The 17963-nt window shown below is 51.6% G+C and overlaps 1 protein-coding gene across 1 annotated transcript in view; it reads right to left on the bottom strand.

Moving 5' to 3' along the window:
- The window catches only part of NTSR1 (neurotensin receptor 1), a 76678-nt gene that overhangs the window by 15973 nt on the left and 42742 nt on the right, over nt 1-17963 (bottom strand). Inside the window, exon 2 of the mRNA XM_075571429.1 lies at nt 10136-10337. Coding sequence (XP_075427544.1) covers nt 10136-10337 — 202 coding nt within the window. The remainder of the gene's footprint in view (nt 1-10135; nt 10338-17963) is intronic.

Here is a 17963-nt window from a genome sequence, read left to right as displayed (position 1 = left end):
CACACATACATACATACACAGTTGTGTGAAAAAGAAAGTACACCCTCTTTGAATTCTATGGTTTTACATATCAGGACATAATAACAATCACCTGTTCCTTAGCAGGTCTTAAAATTAGGTAAATACAACCTCAGATGTACAACAACACATGACATATTACACCGTATCTCTCCTCTTCAGTATGGGGGGGGGGGTATAGCTGTCACTCACTGCGGGAGCTTCCAAAGTCACACCCCATAATGCCTTGCTGCTGCGGATGCAAAGCATTGTGGGGAACGACTTTGGAAGCTCCTGTGGTGACAGGTATACCACCCACGCGAAGATGCGGTTTGGGGCCTTACTAAGTGCGCTGCCCCCACACGGGCTCAGGAACTCGCTATACTGCCTGGGAGCCGCCAGTACAGATTTGTTTGGTGAACCGCTTGGAGACCCCTCACGCACCCCCCGTTGGGAATCACTGGAATAGCGTAATAATAACAGGATTCTAATACACACCTTTCCCTTATTAGTGTATAGGGCCTGATTCAAAACCATTGAATACTCTGAGTAATTACTTGGGGCCTTTGATTGCGACTCACAGTGTGCAGCCAACATACCCACTTCTGTGTGAGGCTAATATGAGTCATGTTGCCTTGAAAGACACACGTACAATCCATTCATTTCTTCTAGTCGCTGTCTAGTTCCTGGCTACATGGTAACAGGAGGAAAGCTTGTGCTGCGGGAGCTGACGTTAACACATTTGCTGCCAGCTATATCTTGCAGGCTCCTCTAGCATCCCAAGGGTTAACGCATTGCTCTACAATGCAGTGCGAAATACCTGGGGATTACAATGCAGGGCACTATACGCTGGGGAAATCCGTGCCTCCAAGAGCTTGCAATCTAACTGGTGTTGTGAGGGACATGCCAAGATTGCAGGAGTTAATGTTACTAGTTTGGTTATGTTATGACAAATTCTCTTTAACACCTCCACAGACGTCATTGCTAGATAAAATAGTATGTTGAATCATCCCGTTCCTGTAGAAGCATTCGACACAAATACAGCCCTGCACCCCAGGCCCTATCTGGCAGCAAAAAGGTTAACAAACTGTTTATTATGACAAAGACAGGATATATAGTCCATCCACGGTGCAGCAGAAACGAATCACAGGCTTATGACATATAACATCCAATAAATCCATTATATAATGGGGTAATAGCAATCTTGATCCTGGGTGTATAAGTCCTTATAAAGCTGCTCCAATATATTGAATAGGAGCACTGACATGAAGTGTCATCATAACCTATAGTTCATGAACATGTGGCCGCCAAATCTAACAGGCTTAAACCGCAGAGTGGGATTTATAGGGTTCTGGGGAGACACAAATACCAATGGTAGAGTGTCCCCTTTTAACCAACCACACTCAGATAGAGCCACAGAACATATAGGTAACACAGTCAGTAAACAGCCAGGCAATACCACAGTACACTCACTGTTTGTATGAAGTGAAAGCGAACAGCAGGAACTCCGTGTGAGCGTATACTCTTTGACAAAGGGCCTAGCCCGAAACGCGTCAGAGTGGGTGGTTGCTCCACTGTTGGTGTCTCCCCTAGTCGCTTAATAAAGTAGTTTTTAACCTATGGTGTGCTGGTTCCTGTACTTTAGCCCTGCGCAGTTCTCCACTTTCCTCCCCAGAGGCTGTTCTTCTCCAAACTGTATATTAAATGCAGCACAGGGATACGCTCGTATAACACGCAAGAAAACGGAACTCATCTGCCAGCGCCGCGCGGAGACATGTAAATCCTACTTGACCTATTAAATGAATAAAGCCGTTAAGAATGTCTGGCACTGCTTCCCATTAACGAAACGTTTTTTTTAGTCGAAGGGGCAAAAAACCCCAGTGTCAGATTGAGACGTCAGAGTCTTTATTATAAGCAGTAAATAGGACAGTGCAGATACGCTTCCCTTCTGTTCTCCACTCACATACGCGACAAAGTGGCTAATATATACAACAGCCATCTTCTAAAGCCTAGGAAAGGATTATCTGACTCTTAAAACAGAGAAAGGGATATTGGGGCCCTGGTGTGAAGCTTAATTCTGGCAGAGGCTGCACGAGATAGGAAAACGGTAATCTTAATGAACATGCGGCATTGTATCATTCTCCGGAGCATACATCTATACATGTCTGGCTGATCCATCTCCTTACATGAAAGAGAACTTAAAGCAGCTGAAGTCTGCAGATGGCTATTAAGCCGGACATGATAATTACGCGCTCTTGTCTGTTGTCCTCAAACCCACGGCAAACCGACACCCAGACTATTCTGTGATGCTAAAACCAAGACCATCCCAGTGCCCTGCTGGCCAACCAGAAGCAGACAGATTAAAGAGAAATAACACCGATAACAAGACTGTAAAAGAAAGTGTATCTGGGTCAAATATGGAATGATAAACTGTTTTGGGGGCTTACAGAGTGGAGTACCCCATATTCTTCCCCAGTGGACATGGCGAGGGTAAACTCTGTCCGGGAAGCGAATTGGAGTAACCAATGACCAAGAGGTATTTTATAAAGCATAGAAGCACATTAGTGGCAGGATGGGGAGAGTGGCGGGATGGGGAGAGTGGCGGGATGGGGAGAGTGGCGGGATGGGGAGAGTGGCGGGATGGGGAGGGTGGCGGGATGGGGAGAGTGGCGGGATGGGGAGAGTGGCGGGATGGGGAGAGTGACGGGATGGGGAGAGTGGCGGGATGGGGAGAGTGGCGGGATGGGGTTAGTGGCGGGATGGGGATAGTGACGGAATGGGGAAGGGCGGGATGGGGAGAGTGGCGGGATGGGGAGAGTGGCGGGATGGGGTTAGTGGCGGGATGGGGATAGTAGCGGGATGGGGATAGTGACGGAATGGGGAAGGGCTGGATGGGGATAGTGGCGGGATGGGGAGAGTGGCGGGATGGGGAGAGTGGCGGGATGGGGAGAGTGGCGGGAAGGGGAGAGTGGCGGGAAGGGGAGAGTGGCGGGAAGGGGAGAGTGGCGGGAAGGGGAGAGTGGCGGGAAGGGGAGAGTGGCGGGAAGGGGATAGTGGCGGGATGGGGATCGTGGTGGGATGGGGTTAGTGACGGGATGGGGAGAGTGGCGGGATGGGGAGAGTGGCGGGATGGGGAGAGTGGCGGGATGGGGAGAGTGGCGGGATGGGGAGGGTGGCGGGATGGGGAGAGTGGCGGGATGGGGAGAGTGGCGGGATGGGGAGAGTGACGGGATGGGGAGAGTGGCGGGATGGGGAGAGTGGCGGGATGGGGTTAGTGGCGGGATGGGGATAGTAGCGGGATGGGGATAGTGACGGAATGGGGAAGGGCTGGATGGGGATAGTGGCGGGATGGGGATAGTGGCGGGATGGGGAGAGTGGCGGGATGGGGAGAGTGGCGGGATGGGGAGAGTGGCGGGAAGGGGAGAGTGGCGGGAAGGGGAGAGTGGCGGGAAGGGGAGAGTGGCGGGAAGGGGAGAGTAGCGGGAAGGGGAGAGTGGCGGGAAGGGGATAGTGGCGGGATGGGGATCGTGGTGGGATGGGGTTAGTGACGGGATGGGGTTAGTGGCGGGATGGGGATAGTGACGGGATGGGGTTAGTGACGGGATGGGGTTAGTGACGGGATGGGGTTAGTGACGGGATGGGGATAGTGACGGGATGGGGATAGTGGCGGGATGGGGTTAGTGGTGGGATGGGGATAGTGGCGGGATGGGGATAGTGGCGGGATGGGGTTAGTGACGGGATGGGGATAGTGACGGGATGGGGTTAGTGGTGGGATGGGGATAGTGGCGGGATGGGGATAGTGGCGGGATGGGGTTAGTGGCGGGATGGGGTTAGTGGCGGGATGGGGATAGTGGCAGGATGGGGTTAGTGACGGGATGGGGATAGTGGCGGGATGGGGAGAGTGGCGGGATGGGGTTAGTGGCGGGATGGGGAAAGGCTGGATAGGGATAGTGGTGGGATGGGGTTAGTGGCGGGATGGGGAAGGGCTGGATGGGGTTAGTGACGGGATGGGGTTAGTGGCGGGATGGGGAAGGACGGGATGGGGTTAGTGACGGGATGGGGTTAGTGATGGGATGGGGAAGGGCGGGATGGGGTTAGTGACGGGATGGGGTTAGTGGCGGGATGGGGAAGGGCGGGATGGGGTTAGTGACGGGATGGGGTTAGTGATGGGATGGGGAAGGGCGGGATGGGGTTAGTGACGGGATGGGGTTAGTGGCGGGATGGTGAAGGGCGGGATGGGGATAGTGGCGGGATGGGGAGAGTGGCGGGATGGGGAGAGTGGTGGGATGGGGTTAGTGGCGGGATGGGGATCATGGTGGGATGGGGTTAGTGGCAGGATGGGGATCGTGGTGGGATGGGGATAGTGGCGGGATGGGGATCGTGGTGGGATGGGGATCGTGGTGGGATGGGGTTAGTGACGGGATGGGGATAGTGGCGGGATGGGGATCGTGGTGGGATGGGGTTAGTGACGGGATGGGGTTAGTGACGGGATGGGGATAGTGGTGGGATGGGGTTAGTGGCGGGATGGGGATAGTGACGGGATGGGGAGAGTGGCGGGATGGGGAGAGTGGCGGGAAGGGGATAGTGGCGGGATGGGGATCGTGGTGGGATGGGGTTAGTGACGGGATGGGGTTAGTGGCGGGATGGGGATAGTGACGGGATGGGGTTAGTGACGGGATGGGGATAGTGGCGGGATGGGGATAGTGGCGGGATGGGGTTAGTGACGGGATGGGGATATTGGCGGGATGGGGTTAGTGGTGGGATGGGGATAGTGGCGGGATGGGGATAGTGGCGGGATGGGGTTAGTGGCAGGATGGGGTTAGTGGCGGGATGGGGATAGTGGCGGGATGGGGTTAGTGACGGGATGGGGATAGTGGCGGGATGGGGAGAGTGGCGGGATGGGGTTAGTGGCGGGATGGGGAAAGGCTGGATAGGGATAGTGGTGGGATGGGGTTAGTGGCGGGATGGGGAAGGGCTGGATGGGGTTAGTGACGGGATGGGGTTAGTGACGGGATGGGGAAGGACGGGATGGGGTTAGTGACGGGATGGGGTTAGTGATGGGATGGGGAAGGGCGGGATGGGGTTAGTGATGGGATGGGGTTAGTGGCGGGATGGGGAAGGGCGGGATGGGGTTAGTGACGGGATGGGGTTAGTGATGGGATGGGGAAGGGCGGGATGGGGTTAGTGATGGAATGGGGTTAGTGGCGGGATGGTGAAGGGCGGGATGGGGATAGTGGCGGGATGGGGAGAGGGGTGGGATGGGGAGAGTGGTGGGATGGGGTTAGTGACGGGATGGGGATCATGGTGGGATGGGGATCGTTGTGGGATGGGGTTAGTGGCAGGATGGGGATCGTGGTGGGATGGGGATAGTGGCGGGATGGGGATCGTGGTGGGATGGGGATCGTGGTGGGATGGGGTTAGTGACGGGATGGGGATAGTGGCGGGATGGGGATCGTGGTGGGATGGGGTTAGTGGCGGGATGCTCAGATTGGGGATTGGTTCCTAGACTAGGTTCCCTTGGAGCAGGATTTTTGTCTCCGGTTGGGAGAGAATATTTGAAGGATAGGAAAACGCACGGATATGTGGAAGAGAAAACAAAACGTAAAGTACGATGTACAGCGGCAGTGGAATTAAAGAGCTGTCTCCCTCATCCGCTGGTTTATTTATTACCTCCTCTTCCCTAGGAGAGGAAAGGCTGTGAAATAAAGACATTTAAATTAGGTTTGTGTCAGACAAGGGCAGGATTGGATGCGCCCGCGGAGAGATAGAAAGGGCAGCTCGGAGAAGGAACGTCGCTTTTCACAAGACAGAGACCAACCAGCGAAAGTAGGCTACCTTCCACTTTAATTCGAAATCTTTGAATTAGAACCAGCAGTAATAGCTCTGCTGGAAATGTGAGGGGCGCTTGCAACTTCATTTTATCCCCGTCGCTGCCAGAGTGCTCTGTAAAAAGGGAGTGTAAGTGGGGAAAAGAGAGGGAGGAAAGAGAGACGAATGAACGGACGGGGGGGGGGGGAGCGGGAGAGTTGGATGGGAGAGGAGGGGGGAGAGAGAGTTGGGGTTCCTCAGAATTTCACAATCTAATTCTAGGGTTCCTTACCCTAAAAAAACTTGCAAATCACTGATTTAGAGCAACAGAAGAAGCTTGAGATACAGCTGCAAACCTGATTTATTTCTACCAGTCTTGCTGTCATGTGGCCCCACTTGTTATTCATTTGTTTATTTAGAACATCAGGCTCAGATAATGTAAATCAACAGTAATTAGCAAACCTGAAGCCCCCTAACAATCAAGGGGTTTTCATTAGACACACATGAAATAAATAGTTTCTCTCTTACTGGTTGTATGGTGCCCATCCAGATTAGGGCATGAGTAGCCAATGTGAAAATTAAATGCTGACAAAATTCCCTGATTACTCCTAAAATCTGGTGTCTCATCTCCAAGCCGAACCTGCACGGCTGAGCTGAGCTTAACCCAGCGCCAGTGGCGTAACTACAATACAGTAAAACCCCGCAAAGCGGGGGGCCCAAGGGCAGGAGGGGGAGAGGCCAGCGCTGGTCGTGTCCGAATACCAGGGGCCCAAGCCAATACTCCTCCCCCATGCGGTGTCCCCGTGTGAGGGGGGAGAAGAATTAGTGAGAAGGGAGGAAAAAGAGAGAGTGAGAGAGAGGAAGGGAAGGAGGGGGAAATAGAGAGGAGGGGGGGAAAGAGAGGAGGGGGGGAAGAGAGGACGGGGGGAAGAGTGGAGGGGGGAGAAGAGAGAAGGGGGGAAAGAGAGGAGGGGGGGGAGGAAAGAGAGGAGGGGGGGGGGGGAAGAGAGGAGGGGGGAAAGAGGAGGGGGGAAAGAGAGGAGGGGGGAAAGAGGAGGGGGGGAAAGAGAGGAGGGGGGGAAAGAGAGGAGGGGGGGAAAGAGAGGAGGGGGGAAAGAGAGGAGGGGGGGAGGGAGGAGGGGGAAAGAGAGGAGGGGGGGGGAAGAGAGGAGGGGGGGAAGAGAGGAGGGGGGAAAGAGAGGAGGGGGGGAAAGAGAGGAGGGGGGGGAAAGAGAGGAGGGGGGGAAAGAGAGGAGGGAGGGGAAAGAGAGGAGGGGGGGAAAGAGAGGAGGGAGGGGAAAGAGAGGAGGGGGTGGGAAAGAGAGGAGGGGGTGGGAAAGAGAGGGGGGGAAGAGAGGAGGGGGGAAAGAGAGGAGGGGGGAAAGAGAGGAGGGGGGAAAAGAGGAGGGGGGGAAGAGAGGAGGGGGGGAAAGAGAGGAGGGGGGAAAGAGGAGGGGGGGAAAGAGAGGAGGGGGGGAAAGAGAGGAGGGGGGGAAAGAGAGGAGGGGGGAAAGAGAGGAGGGGGGGAGGGAGGAGGGGGAAAGAGAGGAGGGGGGGGGAAGAGAGGAGGGGGGGAAGAGAGGAGGGGGGAAAGAGAGGAGGGGGGGAAAGAGAGGAGGGGGGGGAAAGAGAGGAGGGGGGGAAAGAGAGGAGGGAGGGGAAAGAGAGGAGGGGGGGAAAGAGAGGAGGGAGGGGAAAGAGAGGAGGGGGTGGGAAAGAGAGGAGGGGGTGGGAAAGAGAGGGGGGGAAGAGAGGAGGGGGGAAAGAGAGGAGGGGGGAAAGAGAGGAGGGGGGAAAAGAGGAGGGGGGGAAGAGAGGAGGGGGGGAAAGAGAGGAGGGGGGGAAAGAGAGGAGGGGGGGAAAGAGAGGAGGGGGGGAAAGAGAGGAGGGGCGAAAGAGGGGGGGGGAAGAGAGGAGGGGGGAAAGAGAGGGGGGGGAAGAGAGGAGGGGGGAAGAGAGGAGGGGGGAAAGAGAGGAGGGGGGAAAGAGGAGGGGGGAAAGAGGAGGGGGGAAAGAGGAGGGGGGGAAAGAGAGGAGGGGGGGAAAGAGAGGAGGGGGGAAAGAGAGGAGGGGGGAAGAGAGGAGGGGGGAGATGAGGGGGGAAAGGGAAGGGGGTGAGAGGGGAGAGAGAGGTGAGAGGCAGAGAGGTGCGGTGGAGAGAGTGAGTGGTGGAGGGAGAGAGTGAGAGAAAAGGGGGGAGAGTGAGAGAGGGGGGAGAGAAGGGTAAGAGAGGGGGGGAGAGGGGTGAGAGTGAGAGGGGGGGCGAGAGTGAGAGACATGTTTTGCGGGGGGGGAGGGAGGGGGGGCAAAAAATTGCAGTTACGCCACTGCTCAGAGTACAACCAAATGTAAGCTTACTGCAGCGTGATAGTCACACAGCACCCATTCTGGATGCTTTCCCAGCCTCCTCGTTCCTTCCCGTTAGGGGAAGTCTGTGCATTGGGTTCCCCTCCGCTCCTGTTTATTGAAGCACAAAGCTTCATTCAGAATGATGAGGGGGGAGTGCAGGGATCATTCATAAAAGGCTCTGAATCTATACAAGGGTCTCCATCTGATTCAAGTTAACCGCCAAGAATGGGTGAGGGCTGAGCCGGCTGCGCGGTGACTGGGGCAGTGTCAGCAGAGGGAGTCACTATTATTACTATGGCGTGTGTCACTATGGCGTGTGTCACTATGGCGTGTGTCACTATGGCGTGTGTCACACTGGCACTGAGATAAACAGGGTAACAACCGCTCAGCCCCGGGGGATCATTATACTGATAGAAAACTTCTTATCCCATTGCTACAAGCAACTTCTCCCTTAACTGCTCCAAATCTACCCCCCAGTGCACTATACCGGCGACCCCCAAAAAGTTAGGGGAACAACTAAAAAAGGGCATTTTAAAATCAGGGCACTCCTGCACCCCCCCTCGCTTTCTCTCTCCTCTTTAGTCCTGATAAATGATTTACGCACTTTGTATACCCCCTGAAATATTCATGTGTACGTTGGCCTGTCTCTGCACCCATCGCTCCCAGCTTGCACATGCACAGCCTGACAATATGCAACACATCTGCATTAAAACTCTCTGCGCTCTGGTTTCTGGGAATGGGGGGCGGGGGGGGGGGCGTGGGGGGGGGGGGGGTCACTGTCCCTGCATGGATAGAAATCTCTGCGGGTGGATGAGGGGGTGACAGAGAGGATCCCCACACACTGCTCCCGCCCTGCAGCCAGATACTGTTATTAGTACCAGCAAATGAGTACAAAACAACACTTTTGTTTGTTGCACTGCAATGCGTTCTTGGCACCGACAATAATACTAAGTGTTAACCCCTTCGCTGCCTGAGGTGCTCTAAAGGGTTTAACACTTTCTGCTCAGGCAGCACTTTGTGTGGCGCACACCCCTCTGGAAGTGAAGGGGTTAAGTGGAGGGGGGTGAGGGGGGGGATCTAGTGACCCTGTAGCCATTTAAAAGCACTGAACCTGTTCACGCTACATTGTGAAAATCAGTCTTCTTACAGCCTTCGATGTGGTTGTTTTTACCCAATGTTCCACACACTATTAAAAGAGGGGAACACGCACAAAAGGGAGATATTTTAAGAGACAGCGGAAAAAGAAAAAAACATTTTCTAGCAATATACATAAGAAGAAGAAACCCTGGAGAATTTCAGAACGAAGTTTGTTATCTGAATAAAAATGTCAAATTAACGGCAGTGTATACATATCTTTCCAGCCGGTTCCGCCCTTAAGGGGCACGCACGACCTTCAGGATTATACAAGGTCATTTTTTGTGAAGTACAGAAGATCAATAAAGCCCTGGCGTGCACTTGAAGGGCACGAATACACCCTACACCCTCACAGCAGACAGCCAGGGCTATTATTACTGTGAGGGGAGAGGGCGGAATTGAGACTGGCATGTTTCTTGGTGATTTCCAGGGGGGAAAAACACGTAATGAAGAGGAAATGACGAGGAGATGACGAGGAAATGACAAGGATGACGAGGAGATGAGGAGGAAATGACAAGGAGATGACGAGGAGGTGACGAGGAAATGAAGAGGAAATGACGAGGAAATGACGAGGAGATGACGAAGAGATGAGGAGGAAATGACGAGGAGATGAGGAGGAGATGAGGAGGAAATGATGAGGAAATGACGAGGAAATGATGAGGATTGGGGCTGGATACTGAATGGGAGAGAGATGCATTTCTACCACATTTCTTTAATTAAAGCTGAAATATTTATTAAGAGTTTCGATATATATATTATTATTATTTTTTTGCTCAGGGCTCCAGAACTTTTCTCCCTACGACCCAAGCGCGCGCCCTGAGCACAGCGATAGAGCAGGAATACGTACGCAGGACTTTGACGCCGTGTTTTAGGGACTGGATGCGGCTTGGCTCCATAGTCATACTGAGCATGGTCTGCTGGCCTCCGATGGTGCACACTTGGTTTTCCTGATGCGCCTGCTTCAGCATAACGATCAGCTGGTTGGCGATGATCGTATTCAGCACGGAGATCACGACCATCGGGAACACGAAGGACAGGAAAGCGTTGACCTGGGGGATAGAGGCAAGAGTAGAGCTAAAAGCACTGACCAAATCCTACACAAATCTGGCACAGTCACGAAAACCTCAAAAACACTGGCGATCTCCCCAAAAAACGCCAAGTGCAATGATGTTGTTTTATTGCATTAACGCAGCAGTTCAAATTGCCGTTTTTGAAAAAAAGATATTTTAAAAATGTTCCATTTAATATCTGCATCAATACAATCTACACACTGACAAGTGATTAGCTAAGTTGCAGATCTATCCGTTCTACTGTGATCGGTTGGCGAAGATTCATCTCGGGGGTTCACTAAATGGCTGTCAGTGCAACAGAAGAGGGCCCAAGATGCAAAGTTCTGTAGGGATGATCATGTGACCAGGCAGTCACTAGATGCACTGCTAGAAAGAGGGCAGGGCTAAAAAAAAAGGGGTGTGCCAGGGCCTGTTTCAGAAGAGGAAGGAGATGTGATTTTGTAAATGGTTGCAATAGATACAAAAAATGCTTGTACATTAAAAATGTCTTTAAATTTTTTTTTAAATGCTACAAGTATTTTCTCATAGTGCAGAACTGATTTATTAAAAAAAAAAACACATGTAGGATATTGATTGAACTGAAGCTTTTATTCATTTGAAATGCTCTTACTTTCAAAAGACTGGTTACATAGTGACATAATAACAGTTACGTAGTTACATAGTAACATAGTTATATAGTTGCATAGTTACATAGTGGGTGAGGTTGAAAAAAAAAACATACGTCCATCAAGTGCAACCTATGCTAATACAGTAGGTCTGTTTATTATTAAAGCGAGTTGCATTTAAATGAATTCTGATTATGGTTGTGTCCATCCCACTTTCTTTTTGTTTAATTACTGGAGAATTACTGTGAAAATGTAACATTTAATGCAGGGCTGTCCCGGATCATTCCTCCGTGGTCAACAAGCTGCTTAAGTAATACAGGCATACCCCGGTTTAAGGACACTCCCTTAAAGTACACTCGCGAGTAAGGACATATCGCTCAATAGGCAAACAGCAGCTCACGCATGCGCCTATCAGCATGTCCTGAACAGCAATACCGGCTCCCTACCTGTACCGAAGCTGTGCGCAAGCGGGGAGACTATAGAGCCTGTTACACATGCCTTATTTACATCAGTTATGCACATGTATGACGATTGCAGTACAGTACATGCATCGATAAGTGGGAAAAAGGGAGTGCTTCACTTTAATTACATTTTCACTTTACGTACATGCTCCGGTCCCATTGCGTACGTTAATGCTGGGTATGCCTGTAATTACAACTAGGGTAATTACTTCCTAATTAGACATTTTGGATACTTGGCTTCTGGGTGGCCCTTAGTGATTGAACTTGGACCGCCCAGATTTAAATTACAAGTCCTTAACCCTTCTGGCAGGAGAGTTTGTCGGAGTGGCGGTCACTGCTTGCCAAATCAGGATAACCAAGCGCAGTAGAAATAAAGTATTTGTTTATTTATTCATCCAAAATAGAAAAAGAGCACGTACAGAGTGTACTCTGACGCGTTTCGTCTCCGTGGAGGAGACTTTATCAAAGATAATGTGAGCGGGGATTTACATATATCTATATATGTAAGTAACCGCCGCAAACACCGCCCGCTCAGCGCTAGCGGGGACGCAGCCTTACCTTCTCCTGCAGCGTCGCATTGTCATGGTGACCAACGTCAAATGACGCCGCACATGGCGACGCTTTGTCGTGACAATGCGATGTCACATGATGCCACAAATCATGACGCCGCAACGCTGCAGGAGGAGGGCCGCCTCACGGAAAGGCCACCAAAGTCTTGGTGTCTAGGGGCCCCTGAGGGTCTTAATCCGCCTCTGCCCTAAACATCAGCTCAGCGCCCTAGTGACACTGTAATAGTGTCCCAGTGCCCATCACGCACCGTCAGATCCACTGGATCCGAGGGGCTTCAGGCTTCCCACGAGAAGCCTCGTAATGAGACAGCTACCTTGAAATCCTGTTTTTGTGTTTGTGTGTTGGTGTGTGTGTGTCGGGCATCTTAATTCATCTCCCACTCTGAAATAAACCCCACAACATCCCCTGATCAGTAGCCTCAGCCAAGAGGAGGACTTGACGTTCTCAGAACAAGAAGTAGCAGCTTCTCTGCTGGATTCCTTTCTTTTGGTCCGAGTCGGGATTTTAATAACCCCTTTGTGCTCAGCAGAGAGAGGTAAAGTATTAGGGTCTTTACAAACATGAGAATTGCTGTATGCTTAGAAATGCCTCCCAGAAACGCACATGTTGCACTGTATCCCGATACTGAGTATCTCTACATGCCTTCTGCAAACTCTTTTTAGGTACACCAACCCTAGGGCTATGTTTGTAACTCCATCTGATAACTTAACATGGAATTATTGATTGAAGTGTATGGTCCCCTGCACAGCAACACTGTGTGTGTGTAGCTCTATCTGTATGAGTGTGTGTGACAGGTTAAATTGTTCCCTCCGGTGTGGCATGTTGGGATACACTGTGACAAGATTGCAAATCAAATCTATCTACAGTATCCATGGCAGGGATGGGGAACTCCAGTCCTCAAGGGCCACCAACAGGTGGCTTAATCAGTGGCTCAGTCGAAGACTCCACCACCTGTGCTGAAGCAGGGATTTCCTGAAAATCTGACCTGTTGGTGGCCCTTGAGGACTGAAGTTGAGCAGCCCTGATCTATGGCCACGCCATAATAACGATTTTTATTGTATTGGACAAAGTGTTCTGCGCAGGGGCAGGGAACACGGGGAACTCTCAGATCGGAGCGAACACGAGTGTCTGATCGCATTAACAACCCTGAGGAATAGAGGTCGGAAGGAACTGTACACCTAACAAATGCACATTTATCTATATTTAAATTGTGAGTGTGCATTTTTTATACTTTACTTTGTCCAATACAACATGGGAAGTGTTTGTGTATATATATATTACAGTATATTATTGCTCTTTATGGAATAATAATCCCAGGGTCACAGTACTCTATGTAATAATAATCCCAGGGTCACAGTACTCTATGTAATAATAATCCCAGGGATGCATTACACATCTGGGTGGTGCACTGTCTGAGTATCTCCAGACTGGTGTTTGAAATAAGGTGATATGTGAATTACAGAGATCGGCGCACTCCGTGCTTTTAAAGCAGAATTACATATTTAGCATTTCCTATGGCTATAAAATCCTGATCACGTCCCTCAAACAGCATTAAATCTGCCGATATTAAAATCGATGTAAATAAGAACGTCAGGGTCCCTACTGAATATTCGGAGAAGCTGCGTAACTCTGCCGGCAGTGCTCACCGTATGAACAAGACGCTAATATTGTCCTCCCTTTTGAAAGATTTCTCTAAATCTGTAACCTTATCTGTTTGAAGTGAGACTTCTTTTGGGGCAGTGCCATCCCCCAAAAATCTGATAGGGAAAAAACCTGGAAATTGTCACGAAAAAAATAATGGAAGTGACTGACTGCGCATGTGCAGCCGCATCACACACACACACACTCACACACTCACACACTCACACACTCACACACCCTCTCCGGAGCACAGTACCGGCCCGGCTCTGGAAACTGTTGTCTTGGGCTCCAGAAAGCAGTCAACGGCCCTGTCTGGTATGACCACATACACACAGACACACACCTATATACAGTATCACAAATATAAGGGGTATGAACCGAACACGCTCCTTCACAATCAAACTACACTGTATTTTATCAAATTGTACTTTCATGTTAATGATATTTAACCCTTTACCATAATCCCCTACCATAAAAAAGATTAACCCCTTACCCTAAAACCCCTACCCTAAAAACCTAACCCATTATCCTAAAACCCCTATCATTAACCCCCTACCCTAACCTCTTAATTAACCCTTAAATGAACTTATCTTGGCGATGCGTCCGGCGGCGGTGCGGCTGTGAGGGTGCCTCTGCGGCTTAGCGCCGGAGAATTGGTCGCGGCGAGCTGGACGTGACCAAATGTCCCATTCCGGTGACACGCGCAGTGGTGGCCGGGAATGAAAGGGTTATTATCGGGATAAATAGATAGAGCAGCAAACTGATGATATTTGTATTCAGAAACATCCCGAGAATTTGTCCTGATTTTTTTACATCTGTCTATGACATTTTGAAGATGAGTTTCCCTTCCAGCATTCTGCCACACAACACAGACACACACACACCACACAACACAGAGAGACACTCACACACCACACCACACAACATACACACAACACAGAGACACACACACACAACACAGAGACACACACACAACACAGAGTGACACACACACACAACACAACACACACACACAACACAGAGACACACACACCCCACAACACACACACAACAGAGACACACACACAACACAGAGACACTCACACATCACACACACAACACAGAGACACACACACCACACACAACAGAGACACACACACAACACAGAGAGACACTCACACACCACAACAAACAGACACACCACACACACCACACGACACACACACCCCACAGACACAACAGAGAGACACACACCACACAACACACAGACACACACACACACAACACAGACACACACACACCACACACAACACAGAGAGACCCACACACACCACAATCAATAGTCAGACACACCACACGACACACAACAGAGAGACACACACCGCACAACACACACACCGCACAACACTAACTCAGGCTGTGCCTGTCTTGCGTGAAAAGCAAGATACACATCGCGTACACGGACCGGCGTTTCTGTAGAGCATGGAAATGGATTCCTCCCGTCCCTGACGCCTGACAGATAACGCGACGCGCTGAGCAGAAACTTACACTGATTGCGGTTTAACATATCTTGTAGTTTTTTAAATGCCCGGATGCAATTTCTTGTAATTTTCCCGAGTTATATGGGCATAAAATTGAAGTCATTTGCACCTGCTTAACAGGAATGTAATAGCTATGATAATTATATAAGTATTCCTAGCAGGGGGACATACTCCAAACCAACTGCAAGAGTGTCAGGAGCGCGGGAAGGGGAGAGCAGAGAGAGGAGGGGAGAGAGAGGAGGGGAGGGAGAAAAACACACACAGATCAGTGGCGTAGCTAGACACGCGTGGGCCCCCTGGCAAAAAAAATCTCTTCTCTCATTCATGTCTGTCTCTTTTCCTTTTGTTTCTGTCTCTTTCTCCCCCCCTGTGTCTCTCTCTTTCTCCCCCTCTGTGTCTCTCTCTTTCTCCCCCTCATCTCTCTCTCTCTCTCTCTGCTCCCCTTCATGTCTCTCTCTTTTCTCCCCCTCATGTCTCTCTCTCTCTCTGCTTCCCCTCATGTCTCTCTTTTCTCCCCCTTCATGTCTCTCTCTTTTCTCCCCCTCATGTCTCTCTCTCTGCCCCCCCCTCATGTCTCTCTCTCTGCTTCCCCTCATGTCTCTCTTTTCTCCCCCTTCATGTCTCTCTCTTTTCTCCCCTCATGTCTCTCTCTCTGCCCCCCCCTCATGTCTCTCTCTCTGCCCCCCCCTCATGTCTCTCTCTCTCTCTCTCTCTATTTTCTCCCCCTCACATCTCTGTCTCTTTTCTCCCCTTCATGTCTCTTTGCCTCCCCATCTCTCTTTTCTCCCCCTTCATATCTCTCTTTTCTCCCCCTCATTTCTCTCTCTCTCTCTGCTCCCCTTCATGTCTCTCTCTTTGTTCCCCCTCACGTCTCTCTCTCTCTCTATTTTCTCCCCCTCATATTTCTGTCTCTTTTCTCCCCCTCATGTCTCTATCCCCATCTTTGCCCCATCATGTCTCTCTCTCTGTTCCCCCTAATGTCTCTCTCTCTCTCTCTCTTTCCCCCCCCTCATGTTTCTGTCTCTTTTATCACCCTCATGTCTCTATCCCCCTCTTTGCCTCCACCTCACATCTTTCCTTTCTCCCCCTCATGTCTTTCTTTTCCCTCTTATGTATTTCTCTCTTGTACTCATTTTCTCTTTGTGTCATCTCTCATCTCAGGCCTCGCCCCCTGAGCCAGGCCCCGCCCCCTGAGCCAGGCCCCGCCCCCTGAGCCAGGCCCCGCCCACCTGCCGAGTCAGGGATTTCCCTCTGTGCTTCCTGCTGCATCTCAGGCCCCGCCCCCTGAGCCAGGCCCCGCCCACCTGCAGAGTCAGGGATTTCCCTCTGTGCTTCCTGCTGCCTCTCAGGCCCCGCCCCCTGCCCCAGGCCCCGCCCACCTGAAGAGGCAGGGATTTCTCTCTGTGCTTCCTGCTGCCTCTCAGGCCCCGCCCCCTGCCCCGCCCACCTGCAGAGTCAGGGATTTCTCTCTGTGCTTCCTGCTGCCTCTCAGGCCCCGCCCCCTGAGCCAGGCCCCGCCCACCTGAAGAGGCAGGGATTTCTCTCTGTGCTTCCTGCTGCCTCTCAGGGCCCCGCCCCCTGCCCCAGGCCCCGCCCACCTGAAGAGGCAGGGATTTCTCTCTGTGCTTCCTGCTGCCTCTCAGGCCCCGCCCCCTGCCCCGCCCACCTGCAGAGTCAGGGATTTCTCTCTGTGCTTCCTGCTGCCTCTCAGGGCCCCGCCCCCTGCCCCAGGCCCCGCCCACCTGCAGAGGCAGGGATTTCTCTCTGTGCTTCCTGCTGCCTCTCAGGCCCTTCAATGTGGAGGGAGGAACCTGCAGATCGAATGTCCAGTCCGACTATAAAGGCATTAAAGCAGCAGTAGAGAGCACACTGTCTTTATTTTTTAAATCAGCTGCTTTGTTGAGGAGATAAAAGCGTTCAAAATATTATGTGTCTGGGAGGTTAAAATGAAGCTCTCCCCAGAGCCCCGTGCAATCTAATGGTTACCATGGTAACCTCACATGCTAGCGATAAAGATTATTGACACAAAATGCCTTTCTTTCCCTTTCTTTAAGCGCAGAGCATGCTCAGAGAGAATGGTACTAACATTACATGAGATAAACTCACGGGCTTCTGGGGGGGAGGGGTTAATTGATGCTTTTAATCAGTGTTTTGGAGAAGGCTTTAATATATAGTGGTACTGTGCTCCGAGTTTGCTAGTCTTGTGTCAGTGACCGATTTGGGGCGTAATTAGACAGACATTTTTTACATCCCATGCTGCCGCCTTTCTGTCAAATCAAATGGTCTGTCTCCGGTGACTACCTGTACTCTCCCATTCACAGGCGGAGGGGCCGCGCATGCTGAGAGAGACTCTTAACTTCGCCCTCCTGCCTGGTCAGCTGGATACACAAAGTGCTAAGTGTTATTGTGTAACGCAGAGGTGCGCAAACTGGGGGTGGGGGCGCGGCGGTTGCGGAGTCTCCGCGCTCTTCCCCAAGGCATTCAAATGAAATGCCGGGGGATCGCGTGAGACCTCTGCAATTTCCCTTACCTTGTCTTTCAAATGACGCGGCAGGTTCACGTGATGTTATGTTAACATGTCAACGTGATGTCACGTGACCCCGCCGCGTCCAAGACAAGGTAAGGAGGGGGTGGGGAGAGTATGTAGGGGGCGCTGACTGAACGTTTGCGCACCCCTGTTGTGACACACAATGAACTCACTGCAATGAGAGGAAGCAGAGGGCCACAAGACGAGGTGTTATTAGAAGTCGCGAGGTGTCAGCGCTCCTCCTGCTTTCAGGCAGTCGCCTGTGTCATTCTGACTTTCAT

This window comes from Ascaphus truei, chromosome 15 (genome assembly GCF_040206685.1).
Source record: "Ascaphus truei isolate aAscTru1 chromosome 15, aAscTru1.hap1, whole genome shotgun sequence".
Taxonomy (NCBI): domain Eukaryota; kingdom Metazoa; phylum Chordata; class Amphibia; order Anura; family Ascaphidae; genus Ascaphus; species Ascaphus truei.
The sequence above is the reverse complement of the archived record's forward strand: the minus strand, read 5'-3'. Positions and strand labels throughout refer to the sequence as shown.